General features: G+C 44.2%; 1 protein-coding gene across 1 annotated transcript in view; it reads right to left on the bottom strand.

Annotated features, from left to right (window-relative positions):
* The window catches only part of adgrb2 (adhesion G protein-coupled receptor B2), a 600,103-nt gene that overhangs the window by 213,388 nt on the left and 372,315 nt on the right, over nucleotides 1-14,400 (bottom strand). Inside the window, exons 10-13 of the mRNA XM_064979676.1 lie at nucleotides 12,640-12,834; nucleotides 12,261-12,329; nucleotides 5,824-5,932; nucleotides 2,466-2,612 (exon numbers count right to left, since the gene is read on the bottom strand). Of these exons, the coding sequence (XP_064835748.1) occupies nucleotides 2,466-2,612; nucleotides 5,824-5,932; nucleotides 12,261-12,329; nucleotides 12,640-12,834 (520 nt within the window). The remainder of the gene's footprint in view (nucleotides 1-2,465; nucleotides 2,613-5,823; nucleotides 5,933-12,260; nucleotides 12,330-12,639; nucleotides 12,835-14,400) is intronic.

The raw sequence follows: 14,400 nt of genomic DNA, 5'->3' as shown, positions 1-14,400 counted from the left end.
TGCTCAGAACACTGCGCCACCACAGTTCACAATGCACTGCTCAGAGCACTGCGCCACCACAGTTCACAATGCATTGCTCAGAACACTGCGCCACCACAGTTCACAATGCACTGCTCAGAGCACTGCGCCACCACAGTTCACAATGCACTGCTCAGAGCACTGTGCCACCACAGTTCACAATGCACTGCTCAGAGCACTGCACCACCACAGTTCACAATGCACTGCTCAGAGCACTGCGCCACTACAGTTCACAATGCACTGCTCAGAGCACTGCGCCACCACAGTTCACAATGCTCTAGCAAGGCTACTTGATGGTAATAGCGAGTCTTTATAAATTATTTGATTTTAAGCCTTCACCAAACCATAGCCCCACCCTTAACCACACGGAATTAACCTCTTGAAACTCCCCATCCCGGATCCGGGATTGTGACTAAGCCTCAGGCTCATTAGCATAACGCAACGTTAACGATTTCTGAAAATCGCAAATAAAATTAAAATAATGCGTTTGCTCTCAAGCTTAGCCTTTTCTTAACAACACTGTCATCTCAGATTTTCAAAATATGCTTTTGAACCATAGAAATTGACTAATTTGTGTAAGAGTATGCAAAGCTAGCATAGCATTTTGTGTAGCATGTAGCACGCAACATTTTCACAAAAGCCAGATAACCAAATAAATAAAATCATTTACCTTTGAAGAGCTTCTGATGTTTTCAATGAGGAGACTCCCAGCCACATACCAGATGCGCAGTGTTTCCTGAAAGCGTCTGTGTGTAGGAGAAATCGTTCCATTTTCTACATTGCGCCTGGCTACCGAAACGAACCGAAAATGCAGTCACCTACAACGTGGAACTTTTTCCGGATTAACTACATAATATCGACCGAAACATGGCAAACGTTGTTTGGATTCAATCCTCAAGGTGTTTTTTCACATATCTCTTCATTGACATGCAGTTCGTGGAAGCTTGCTTCTCTCTCTTTTCTCCCATGGAAAAATACTGGCAGGTGACTTTTGCGCACCAATTTCGGCGCAGGACACCGGGCGGACACGTGGTAAATGTGGTCTCTTATGGTCAATCTTCCAATGATCTGCCTACAAATACGTCACAATGCTGCAGACACCTTGGGGAAACGACAGAAAGGGCAGACTCATTCCTCTTGCGTTCACAGCCATATAAGGAGATCATGAAAGACAGAGCCTCAAAAATCCTTGTCATTTCCTGGATGCCAAGTCATCTTGATTTTGCCTGAAGCTCACGTTAAAGGGCACGCACAGAGAAGATATTTGTATTTCTGGACACGTCAGAGTGTTTTCTTTCGAACAGTAGCAATTATATGCATAGTCGAGCATCTTTTTGTGACAAAATATCTTGTTTAAAACGGGAACGTTTTTCTTCCAAAAATGAAATAGCGCCACCATAGGTGTAAGAGGTTAATGGCTAAACTGTTAACCTTTGAGTTGTTTCTGTTTTACCCTGTAACCATGTGGAATTAACCCTGTAACCATGAGGAATTAACTCTGTAACCAAGTGGAATTAACCCTGTAACCATGAGGAATTAACTCTGTAACCATGTTGAATTAACAATGTAACCATGAGGAATTAACTCTGTAACCAAGTGGAATTAACCCTGTAACCATGAGGAATTAACCCTGTAACCACGAGGAATTAACCCTGTAACCACGAGGAATTAATTTGTAAAAAATAGACGTTCATCCTTAATACGTGGAATTTCGAAGGGATATCTTGTGAGGAATACAGTCTGACTGTGAGAAGTGCAGATCAATCTGAAGTGGCGTTCAAAGTAGGACGTGAGACAATTGTTCCATGAAATACTTAAGGGATAATCAACAAGGGGCTATCTATGCGTTCTACGGAAAATAATGAACGGCGTGGAAGGTGTGTTCCATGACGCGCTAGCAGAGTGGAACTGACCTTCCACAGAGTTGCATTATTTTACAGAAAACACATAGAGCCCCGAGTTGATCATCCCTTTTATACAGTAGCTATAATTTAACCCATTTGCCGGTAGAAATGTGTTCAACATCCACTGAAGAAACTAGCAGGTTTATTAGATACGAGATCGCCAGTATACTAGACCTTTGCTTGCAAAAGCAGCTCAAACCTACAACATGTAACAAATGAACTATAGCCATTGAATTATATCGTGCAAATATACTGTGCGCTATAGGGAAATAATGCATGCCCTAGAATGCCCTTCAAGCCAATCAGAAACTAGTATTCAATAAGGTGATGGGGCTGGGTCAACCTGTTACACATCAGGCTTTCTCTGTTCAGAGGTTAAAGTTATGATCACCTGAATTATTCACCTTGTGAGGACATCTTGACATCAGTGTGGTGAGGTCAGGGGAAGTCTTTAGGGGATGTATGAAGCCATATTTTACTATGAGGCATGTGATTATGATGATGATGAAGATGATGTCATGATGATGATGAAGACCATCTTACCTTCAGAGGTTAGGGTGAAGACCTCTTTGGGGATGTAGAGTTTGTCTTCGGCGGAACGAGCCCAGTCCTTCATTCCCCTCCTGCCCTTCATGGGGAAGTTGATGTCACTGGAGACCGCTGTCACGGGCTCTCGCTGTATTGTAATCACTATGGAGACAAAGCATATCGTTATCTCTATGGAGACAAAACATATTGTTATCACTATGGAGACAAAACATATTGTTATCTCTATAGAGATAAAACATTTTGTTATCTCTATGGAGACTAAACATATTGTTATCACTATGGAGACAAAACATATTGTAATCACTATGGAGACAAAACATATTGTTATCACTATGGAGACAAAACATATTGTTACCACTATGGAGACAAAACACATCGTTATCTCTATGGAGATAAAACATATTGTTATCTCTATGGAGACAAAACATATCGTTATCTCTATGGAGATAAAACATATTGTTATCTCTATGGAGACTAAACATATTGTTATCACTATGGAGACAAAACATATTGTTACCACTATGGAGACAAAACACATCGTTATCTCTATGGAGACAAAACACATCGTTATCTCTATGGAGACAAATAAAAATCATGAGTTGACGAACACCCAAAACAGGTAGAGAGGTGCTGACTAATGGAAAGGCAAACTTATTTGAGTCATGATTACTGACAATTGGGAGTGTTGAGGATAAGACTGCAAAAATGATGTTACATTTCCCCAAGATATCAGAGGGAATAAGACAACCACAGGGAATAACCCATTACAGTATATAGTAAGCCCTGTCTAAGCCGGGGGGTTACTACGAAGCTATATGGAATTGTTTTAAGAAGGTCATACCAAGGATCATTTTACTATTTGATTTTAAATGTTAAGACCCCTTGAAGTATAAAAAATGATTTGATGTAAAAAATTGGATTTGGGTTTACTGCTAGAAACTCATCCAAACGCATTGAATAACAAATTCACTTCATGGAACAACAACAGTCCCAACCAGCAAACAAATTGAAAGGAAGATTTTTAGGAAGTGTCTGTCCTATATCTGCGAGAAAAAAAGAACGTTAACCCCTTATTTTTGGCACTAAACATTCTTCATATATACTGTACTCCTTTCTTTTTTTCAACTGGTACCGGGGGACCTTCAGATGAGTATTGTGAGGCCTGTGGAAATCCTAGAGCAAAACGACCATCACGGGCGTGTTCATGAGAATCTCTCCTTTCCACAGAGAGGTCATATTAGTGTGTAGCCAAAACTGTTCGGACGCTACAGAAGTTGTCAGATCGTCTGAACCGACATCAGACGAGTCATAAGATGCTTGTAGAGGTTGTAGAGCAAAACAGAGAACACCATCTTGTGAGAAGACTGATTTTCGGGATGGTCTGACACACACTGTGCCAGCTCTGTCACCTTTCACAGCAGATGCAGAAGTGCGACTTCTGCATATGCAGTGGATTGAGACGTATCCAACGCATCGCAGATTTTTATGGGGATTCTTTATCACACTAATTAGATTTCCACAGGATGCGGATATCGACTCGACGGGGGAAAGATACCCACAGGGAATAAAATACCCACAGGAAACAAGTCACCCACAGGGAATAAAATACCCACAGGAAACAAGTCACCCACAGGGAATAAAATACCCACAGGAAACAAGTCACCCACAGGGAATAAAATACCCACAGGAAACAAGTCACCCACAGGGAACAAGATACCCACAGGGAATAAAATACCCACAGGAAACAAGTCACCCACAGGGAACAAGATACCCACAGGGAACAAGATACCCACAGGGAACAAGATACCCACAGGGAATAAAATACCCACAGGAAACAAGTCACCCACAGGGAACAAGATACCCACAGGAAACAAGTCACCCACTGGGAATTAGATACCCACAGGGAACAAGATACCCACAGGGAACAATGATAACCACAGGGAACAAGATAACCACAGGGAACAAGATAACCACAGGGAACAAGATAACCACAGGGAACAAGATAACCACAGGGAACAAGATAACCACAGGGAACAAGATAACCACAGGTAATAAGACACCCACAGGGAATAAGATACCCACAGGGAACAAGATAACCACAGGTAATAAGACACCCACAGGGAATAAGATACCCACTTGGAATAAGATACCCAAAGGGAACAAGACACCCACAGGGAATTAGACACCCACAGGGAACAAGACACCCAAAGGGAACAAGACACCCACAGGGAATAAGATACCCACAGGGAACAAGACACCCACTGGGAACAAGACACCCACAGGGAATAAGATACCCACAGGGAACAAGACACCCACTGGGAACAAGACACCCAAAGGGAACAAGACACCCAAAGGGAACAAGACACCCACAGGGAATAAGACACCCAAAGGGAACAAGACACCCACAGGGAATAAGATACCCACAGGGAACAAGACACCCACTGGGAACAAGACACCCACAGGGAATAAGATACCCACAGGGAACAAGACACCCACTGGGAACAAGACACCCACAGGGAATAAGATACCCACAGGGAACAAGACACCCACTGGGAACAAGACACCCAAAGGGAACAAGACACCCAAAGGGAACAAGACACCCACAGGGAATAAGACACCCAAAGGGAACAAGACACCCACAGGGAATAAGATACCCACAGGGAACAAGACACCCACTGGGAACAAGACACCCACTGGGAACAAGACACCCACAGGGAATAAGACACCCACAGGGAATAAGACACCCACAGGGAATAAGATACCCACTGGGAACAAGACACTCACAGGGAATAAGATACCCACAGGGAATAAGACACCCACAGGGAACAAGACACCCACAGGGAATAAGATACCCACTGGGAACAAGACACCCACAGGGAATAAGATACCCACTGGGAATAAGATACCCACTGGGAACAAGACACCCACAGGGAATAAGATACCCACTGGGAACAAGACACCCAAAGGGAACAAGACACCCACAGGGAATTAGACACCCACAGGGAATAAGATACCCACAGGGAACAAGACACCCAAAGGGAACAAGACACCCAAAGGGAACAAGACACCCACAGGGAATAAGATACCCACTGGGAACAAGACACCCAAAGGGAACAAGACACCCACAGGGAATAAGATACCCACAGGGAACAAGACACCCACTGGGAATTAGACACCCACAGGGAATAAGATACCCACAGGGAATAAGACACCCACAGGGAATAAGACACCCACAGGGAATAAGCAGCAAAAACTGGAATCCTCTAACCAGGACTTCTTGAAAACCTGGGAGTTTGGGGAAAGTTACTGGAATTTTGCATCCCTACCTGTGAGTGTTAAACTGACTACTCACTGAGGTTGTTGGTGACCACCAGGAAACTCTGGAAGGGTTTCTGATCCTCTCCAATCAGATGGATGAAGTCCTCCAAGATACGCATGAGATGGGCCGTACCAGGAGAAACCTGGTTATGGGGAAGAGAGAGAGAGAGAGAGAGAGAGAGAGAGAGAGAGAGAGAGAGAGAGAGAGAGAGGGAGAGAGAGAGAAAGAGAGAGAGAGAGAGAGAGAGAGAGAGAGAGAGAGAGAGAGAGAAAGAGAGAGAGAGAGAAAGAGAGAGAGAGAGAAAGAGAGAGAGAGAGAGAGAGAGAGAGAGAGAGAGAGAGAGAGAGAGAGAGAGAGAGAGAGAGAGAGAGAGAGAGAGAGAGAGAGAGAGAGAGAGAGAGAGAGAGAGAGAGAGAGAGAGAGAGAGAGAGAGAGAGAGAGAGAAAGAGAGAGAGAGAGAGAGAGAGAGAGAGAGAGAGAGAGAGAGAGAGAGAGAGAGAGAAGGGGAAACATAGAAAACAATATCATGAAAACAACTTTCTTTCATAGACAAAAATTGAATTACCGACTGTCATTCTCTCTCGTTCTCTCTCTCTCATTTCATACACCACTCTATGTGTATCTTCTGTTCATGTGAAATTCATGTTGCCAGAAGGAAGTGTCACAGCTAAAGAATCACCAATAACCTCTATACCCCCAACACATTACAACAGTCATTGGCTTGCTGGCACTCGTTAGCCCCGTATGCTAAGTGCAGCTAATTAGCAGACATGGGACATAATGCCTTTTACTGTATGTCTGCTGAGGCGGCATCCCAAATTACACCATATTCCCTATATAGTGCACTATTTTAGACCAGAGCTCTTTGGCACTGGACAAAAATAGTGCACTTCATATAAAATAGGGTGCCATAGGAAACCCAGCCTAGAGTATGGGAAGATCATGACTTGATTGTTTTGCAGTGGCTTGATTGCCGCGTATCGTCTCATTTGATTGTCAAAACATCATCATCGCAATTACCTCATTAATATTTCAATACCGTGCTCTCTCACTCTCTCTTCACGTTATACATGTGGTCATTAAACAGACACTCTTATCCAGAGCATCTTAGTCCACACATTGAACTAAGGTAGGTGGTAACTAAAACGTTCCTCAGAAAAGCAGCTATCTCAGTCTGTGTACGCATGTGTGCTGTTGTTGAGTGTTATGATAATGGATATGTGTGTATTGATAATATGTACAATCGAAGTCGGAAGTTTACATACACTAAGTTGACTGTGCCTTCAAACAGCTTGGAAAATTCCAGAAAATTATGTCATGGCTTTAGAAGCTTCTGACAGGCTAATTGACATCATTTGAGTCAATTGGAAGTGTGGATGTATTTCAAGGCCTACCTTCAAACTCATTAACTCTTTGCTTGACATCATGGGAAAATCTAAAGAAATCAGCCAAGACCTCAGAAAAAAATGTAGACCTCCACAAGTCTGGTTAATCCTTGGGAGCAATTTCCAAACGCCTGAAGGTACCACGTTCATCTGTACAAACAATAGTACGCAAGTACAAACACCATGGGACCATGCAGCCGTCATACCACTCAGGAAGAAGACGCGTTCTGTCTCCTAGAGATGAACGAACTTTGGTGCAAAAAGTGCAAATAAATCCCAGAACAAAAGCAAAGGACCTTGTGAAGATGCTGGAGGAAACAGGTACAAAAGTATCTATATCCACAGTAAAATGAGTCCTATATCGACATAACCTGAAAGGCCGCTTAGCAAGGAAGAAGCCACTGCTCCCAAACCGCCATAAAAAAAGCCAGACTATGGTTTGTAACTGCACATGGGGACAAAGATTTAACAAAAATAGAACTGTTTGGCCATAATGACCATCATTATGTTTGGAGGAAAAAGGGGGAGGCTTGAAAGCCGAAGAACACATGCTTCTACATCTGCATTGCTTGCTGTTTGGGGTTTTAGGCTAGGTTTCTGTACAACATTTTGAGAAATCAGCTGATGTAAGAAGGGCTTTATAAATACATTTGATTTGTAATTTGATTTGAACTGTCACGTTCTGACCTTTATTTCCTTTGTTTTTTGTATTTATTTAGTATGGTCAGGGCGTGAGTTGGGTGGGCAGTCTATGTTTGTTTTTCTATGATTTGGGGAGTTGTATGTTTCGGCCTAGTATGGTTCTCAATCAGAAGCAGGTGTCATTAGCTGTCTCTGATTGAGAATCATACTTAGGTAGCCTGGGTTGCACTGTATGTTTGTGGGTGATTGTCTATGCTAGTTGCTTGTGTCAGCACAGGTCTCATTTGTAGCTTCACGGTCGTTATTGGTTTATTGTTTTTGTATGCAGTGTTCAGTACTTTCTTTAATTAAATATTCACTATGAACACATACCACACTGCGTTTTGGTCCTCTGATCCTTCTCGCCTCTACTCTTCAGATGAAGAGGAGGAAGACCGTGACATGAACACCATCCCAACCGTGAAGTATGGGGGTGGCAGCATCATGTTGTGGGGGTGCTTTGCTGCAGGAGGGACTAGTGCACTTCACAAAATAGATGGCATCATGAGGTAGGAAAATTATGTGGATATCTTGAAGCAACATCCCAAGACATCAGTCAGGAAGTTAAAGCTTGGTCGCAAATGGTTCTTCCAGATGGACAATGACCCCAAGTATACTTCCAAAGTTGTGGCAGAATGTCTTAAGGACAACACAGTCAAGGTATTGAAGAGGCCATCACAAAGCCCTGACCTCAATCCTATAGACAATTTGTGGGCAGAACTGAAAAAGTGTGTGCGAGCAAGGAGGCCTACAAACCTGACTCAGTTACACCAGCTCTGTCAGGAGGAATGGGCCAAAATTCACCCAATTTATTGTGGGAAGCCTGTGAAAGGCTATCCAAAACGTTTCACCGAAGTTAAACAATTTAAAGGCAATGCTACCAAATACTAATTGAGTGTATGTAAACTTCTGACCCACTGGGAATGTGATGAAATAAATAAAAGCTGAAATAAATCATTCTCTACTATTATTCTGACATTTCACATTCTTAAAATAAAGTGGTGATCCTAACTGACCTAAGACAGGGATTTTTGACTGGGATTAAATGTCAGGAATTGTGAAAAACTGAGTTTAAATGTATTTGGCTGAGGTGTATGTAAACTTCCCACTTCATCTGTATGTTGGGGGCATTATGTTACGTGTGCAGTTAAAGAACATATTCTTATTTACAAGTATAGCCTAGGAACAGTGGGTTAGCTGCCTTTTTTTACCTTGTCAGATCAGGGATTTGATCTAGCAACCTTTCGGTTACTGACCGATCACTCTGACCACAAGGCTACCTTCAGCCTCGCTGACTGGGCATTATCTAATGTGTGCTGTTGTTGTGTGCCATGATAATGGCTATGTGTGTTATGATAAAATGTATGTTGGGGGATATAGCATGTGCATTGGGGTCATATGCATCGTTTAATAACTAAATATGGATGTGCACACACACACACACACACACACACACACAAACTACAGGACACGTATGATCCCTGTAATTGCAAACAAAGGTTTCTGTACCAAATATTAAGTTCTACTTGTATCTGATGTATCAAATACTTACATCATGCAATAAAATGCTAATTAATTACTTAAAAATTATACAATGTGATTTCTGGATTTTTGTTTTCGATTCCGTCTCTCACAGTTGAAGTGTACCTATGATAAAAATTACAGACCTCTACATGCTTGGTAAGTAGGAAAACCTGCAAAATCGGCAGTGTATCAAATACTTGTTCTCCCCACTGTGTGTATATACTGCGTTATAACGATGTGCAAATGGTTAAAGAACAAAAGGGAAAATAAATTAGCTTAAATATGTGTTGTATTTACAATGGTTTGTTCTTCACTGGTTGACCTTTACTTGTGGCAACAGGTCACAAATATTGGTGCTGTGATTGCACACTGTGGTATTTCATGCTGTAGATATGGGACTTTATCAAAATCGGATTTGCTTTCGAATTCTTTGTAGATCTGTGTAATCTGAGGGAAATATGTGTCCCTAATATGGTCATATATTGGGCAGGAATACAGGAAGTGCAGCTCAGCTTCCATCTCATTTTGTGGGCAGTGAGCACCTAGCCTGTCTTCTCTTGAGAGCCAGGTCTGCCTACAGCGGTCTTTCTCAACAGCAAGGCCATGCTCATTGAGTCGGTACATAGTCAAAGCTTTCCTTAAGTTTGGGTCAGTCACAGTGGTCAGATATTCTGCCGCTGTGTACTCTCTGTTTAGTTTTAAATAGAACTCAAGTTTGCTCTCTTCTTTTGTTAATTCTTTCCAATGTGTCAAGTAATTATCTTTTTTTTCTCATGATTTGGTTGGGTCTAATTGTTTTGCTGTCCTGGGGCTCTGTGGGGTGTTTGTGTTTGTGAACAGAGCCCTAAGACCAGCATGCTTAGGGAACTCTTCTCCAGCTTCATCTCTCTGTAGGTTTTTTTATGGAAGGTTTGGGAATCGCTTCCTCTTAGGTGGTTTTTGATAATTAGGGGGTATCGGCCTAATTCTGATCTGCATGCATTATTTGGTGTTCTACGTTGTACACAGAGGATGTATTTGCAGATTTCTGCATGCAGAGCCTCAATTTAGTGCTTGTCCCTTTTTGTGAATTCTTGTTGGTGAGCGGACCCCAGACCTCACAACAATAAAGGGCAATGGGTTATACAACTGATTTAAGTACTTTTAGCCAGATCCTGTTTGGTATGTCAAATTTGATGTTCTTTTTGATGGCATGGAATGTCCTTCTTGCCTTGTCTCTCAGATCATTCATAGCTTTGTGGAAGTTACCTGTGGCACTGATGTTTAAGCAAAGGTATGTATAGTTTTTTTGTGTGCTCTAGGGCAATGGTGTCTAGATGGAGTTTGTAGTCCTGGCAACTGGACCTTTTTTGGAACACCATTACTTTGGTCTTACTGAGATTTACTGTCAGGGCCCAGGTCTGGCAGGAGATCTAGGTGCTGCTGTAGGCCCTCCTTGGTTGGTGACATAAGCACCAGATCATCAACAAACAGTAGACATTTGAGGCCGGTTGCTACAGACTGTTCTAGTGCCCTCGCCAATTCGTTGATATATATGTTGAAGAGGTTGGAGCTTAAGCTGCATTCCTGTCTCACCCCACGGCCCTGTGGGAAGAAATGTGTGTGTTTTTTGCCTATTTTAACCATACACTTCCTGTTTATGTACATGGATTTTATAATGTGGTATGTTTTTCCCCCAACACCACTTTCCATCAGTTTGTATAGCAGACCCTCATACCAAATTGAGTCAAATGCTTTTTTGAAGTCAACAAAGCATGAGAAGACTTTGCCTTTGTTTGTTTGTTTGTCAATTAGGGTGTGCAGGGTGAATACATGGTCTGTTATACGATTATTTGGTAAAAAGACAATTTGACATTTGCTCAGAAGATTGTTTTCACTGAGGAAATGTAGAAGTATGCTGTTAATTTTCCCAAGGTTGCTGTTTACACATATCCCACGGTAGTTATTAGGGTCAAATTTGTCTCCACTTTTGTGGAGATCAGTCCTTGATTCCAAATATATATATTTATTTTTACCTTCATTTAACCAGGCAAGTCAGTTAAGAACAAATTCCTATTTTCAATGACAGCCTAGGAACAGTGGGCTAACTGCCTTGTTCAGGGGAATAGTGGGCTAACTGCCTTGTTCAGGGGAACAGTGGGCTAACTGCCTTGTTCAGGGGAACAGTGGGCTAACTGCCTTGTTCAGGGGAACAGTGGGCTAACTGCCTTGTTCAGGGGAACAGTGGGCTAACTGCCTTGTTCAGGGGAACAGTGGGCTAACTGCCTTGTTCAGGGGAACAGTGGGCTAACTGCCTTGTTCAGGGGCAGAACGGCAAATGTTTTACCTTGTCAGCTTGGGGACTCAATCTTGAAATCTTTCGGTTACTAGTCCCACATTCTAACAACTAGGCTTCCTGCCGCCCCATGTAGCCTAAATATTGGGGAAGATGCCAGAGCTAAGGATGATGTTCAAGAGTTTTAGTATAGCCAATTGGAATTTGTTGTCTGTATATTTCATCATTTCATTGAGGATACCATCAACACCACAGGCCTTTATGGGTGGTAGGGTTTGTATTTTGTCCTGTAGCTCAGTCAAGGTAATTGGATAATCCAATGGGTTCTGGTAGTCTCTCACACACACACACACACACTGGTTGTCAGTATGTACACAGTGTGGAGTATGATCCGTGCTGAATGGTAAACAGGTGTGTTTTTACAACTCTTCTGATAATGACATAAACACTGCTATCAAATTCATCCAACTGTGACAGAGCCAGACACTCTGATACACACACACACACACACACACACACACACACACACACACACACACACACACACACACACACACACACACACACACACACACACACACACACACAACAGTTTAAAAGCCTACCTGATGAGCGTCTTCCCACTTCTCAAGGTTTTCCATGTCCAACATATAGCTGACTACCTGGAAGAATTTCTGAGGGAAGAGAAGAGGAGGGTTGACTTTTGGGGAGCTGAGGGGTGTGAGTGTACATGCAACATGTGGAGATGTAGGTGTGTGTTTTATCTGTGTGTTTTCTCTCTGTAGGTGTGTGTGTTTTATCTGTCTGTATGTCACCCACTTGCGAGTTGTCAGGAGCTGTAGTTTGCTCTCTTGAACGTTTGTGCGTGCGTGTGTGTGTGTTTGCGTGCGTGCGTGCGTGTGTGTGTGTTTGCGTGCGTGCGTGTGGGTGTGTATGTGTTTGCGTGCGTCCGTGTGTGTGTGTATTTGTATCCTCCCCACCCACCTGTGTGTCGTCGGGAGCTGGGATGTAGGTTGCTCTCTTGAAGGTGTCCGTCACATTTCGGAGAATCTCCGTGGAAAACAGGAGGTCGCCACTGTAGTAGCTCCTCCTCTGTAAGAGATCCAGGAGATTCCTCACGACCTGAGACATGCCCTCTCCAGCCAGGGTCCTCTGACCCTTCGCAAGATGCTCTCGCAACTGGAGACAGCATGGGGGGAGAGGGGGTATAGAAACACGGGTTAGAGAGAGATGGGGAGGGAGAGAGGGGGAGTGAACAAGAGAAAGACAGAGAGAACAAGAAAGAGAGAGAGACAGAGAGAGAAAGATGGAGGTGAGGTAGAGCGTAGAGAGAGAGATTGAGGTGAGGTAGAGTAGAGAGAGAGAGAGAGGTGAGTTAGAGAGAGAGAGATATATAGGTGAGGTAGAGAGTAGAGAGAGAGAGAGATAGAGGTGAGGTAGAGAGTAGAGAGAGAGAGAGAGTTGAGGTAGAGAGAGAGATGGAGGTGAGGTAGAGAGTAGAGAGAGAGAGGTGAGGTAGAGAGTAGAGAGAGAGAGGTGAGGAAGAGAGTTGAGGTAGAGAGAGAGATGGAGTTGAGGTAGAGAGTAGAGAGAGAGAGAGGTGAGGTAGAGAGTAGAGAGAGAGGTGAGGTAGAGAGTACACAGAGAGAGAGAGAGAGAGAGAGAGAGAGAGAGAGAGAGAGAGAGATGTGAGGCAGAGAGCAGAGAGCAGCTATCTTTGCTTGGGATCAGTAGGTTTTATAGGTATGTAAGGGTAGTGAATGTCATAAATGACCAGTATCTTGGTCAAGTACCTAGCCCTCAGCCCCTAGCCCTCAGTTCCTACCCCTCAGCGCCTGTCCTTAAGCACCTAGCCATATGTATCTAACCCTCTGCTCCTAGCCTTGAGGTCATAGCCCTCAGCCTCTAGCCCTCAGCTCCTAGCCTTCTGCAACTAGCCCTCAGACCCTAGCCCCCAACCCCTAGCCCCCAACCCCTAGCCCAGACCCTATCTCCCAGTACCTAGCCCTCAACACCTAGCGCTCAGCCTTCAGCTCATAGCCCTCAGCCTCTAGCCCTCAGCTCCTAGCCCTCAGCCCTGAGCTCATAGCCCTCAGCACCTAGCCCTCAGCACCTAGCGCTCAGCCTTCAGCTCCTAGCCCTCATTCTCTAGCTCTCAGCTCCGAGCCCTCAGCCCCTAGCCCTCAGCCCCTAACACTCAGACTATAGCCCTCAGCCCCTAGCCCTCAGCTCCTAGCCCTCAGCCCCTAATACTCAGACTCTAACCCTCAGCTCCTAGCCCTCAGCCCCTAATACTCAGACTCTAACCCTCAGCTCCTAGCCCTCAGCCCCTAATACTCAGCCCCTAGCCCTCAGCTCCTAGCCCTCAGCCCCTAATACTCAGACTCTAACCCTCAGCTCCTAGCCCTCAGCCCCTAATACTCAGACTCTAACCCTCAGCTCCTAGCCCTCAGCCCCTAGCCCTCAGCCCCTAGCCCTCAGCCCCTAGCCCTCAGCTCCTAGCCCTCAGCCCCTAGCCCTCAGCCCCTAGCCCTCAGCCCCTAGCCCTCAGCCCCTAACACTCAGACTATAGCCCTCAGCCCCTAGCCCTCAGCTCCTAGCCCTCAGCCCCTAATACTCAGACTCTAACCCTCAGCTCCTAGCCCTCAGCCCCTAATACTCAGACTCTAACCCTCAGCTCCTAGCCCTCAGCCCCTAATACTCAGACTCTAACCCTCAGCTCCTAGCCCTCAGCCCCTAGCCCTC

This window comes from Oncorhynchus masou, chromosome 12 (assembly GCF_036934945.1).
Source record: "Oncorhynchus masou masou isolate Uvic2021 chromosome 12, UVic_Omas_1.1, whole genome shotgun sequence".
Classification (NCBI taxonomy): domain Eukaryota; kingdom Metazoa; phylum Chordata; class Actinopteri; order Salmoniformes; family Salmonidae; genus Oncorhynchus; species Oncorhynchus masou.
This window is presented reverse-complemented; position numbering and strand designations above follow the sequence as displayed.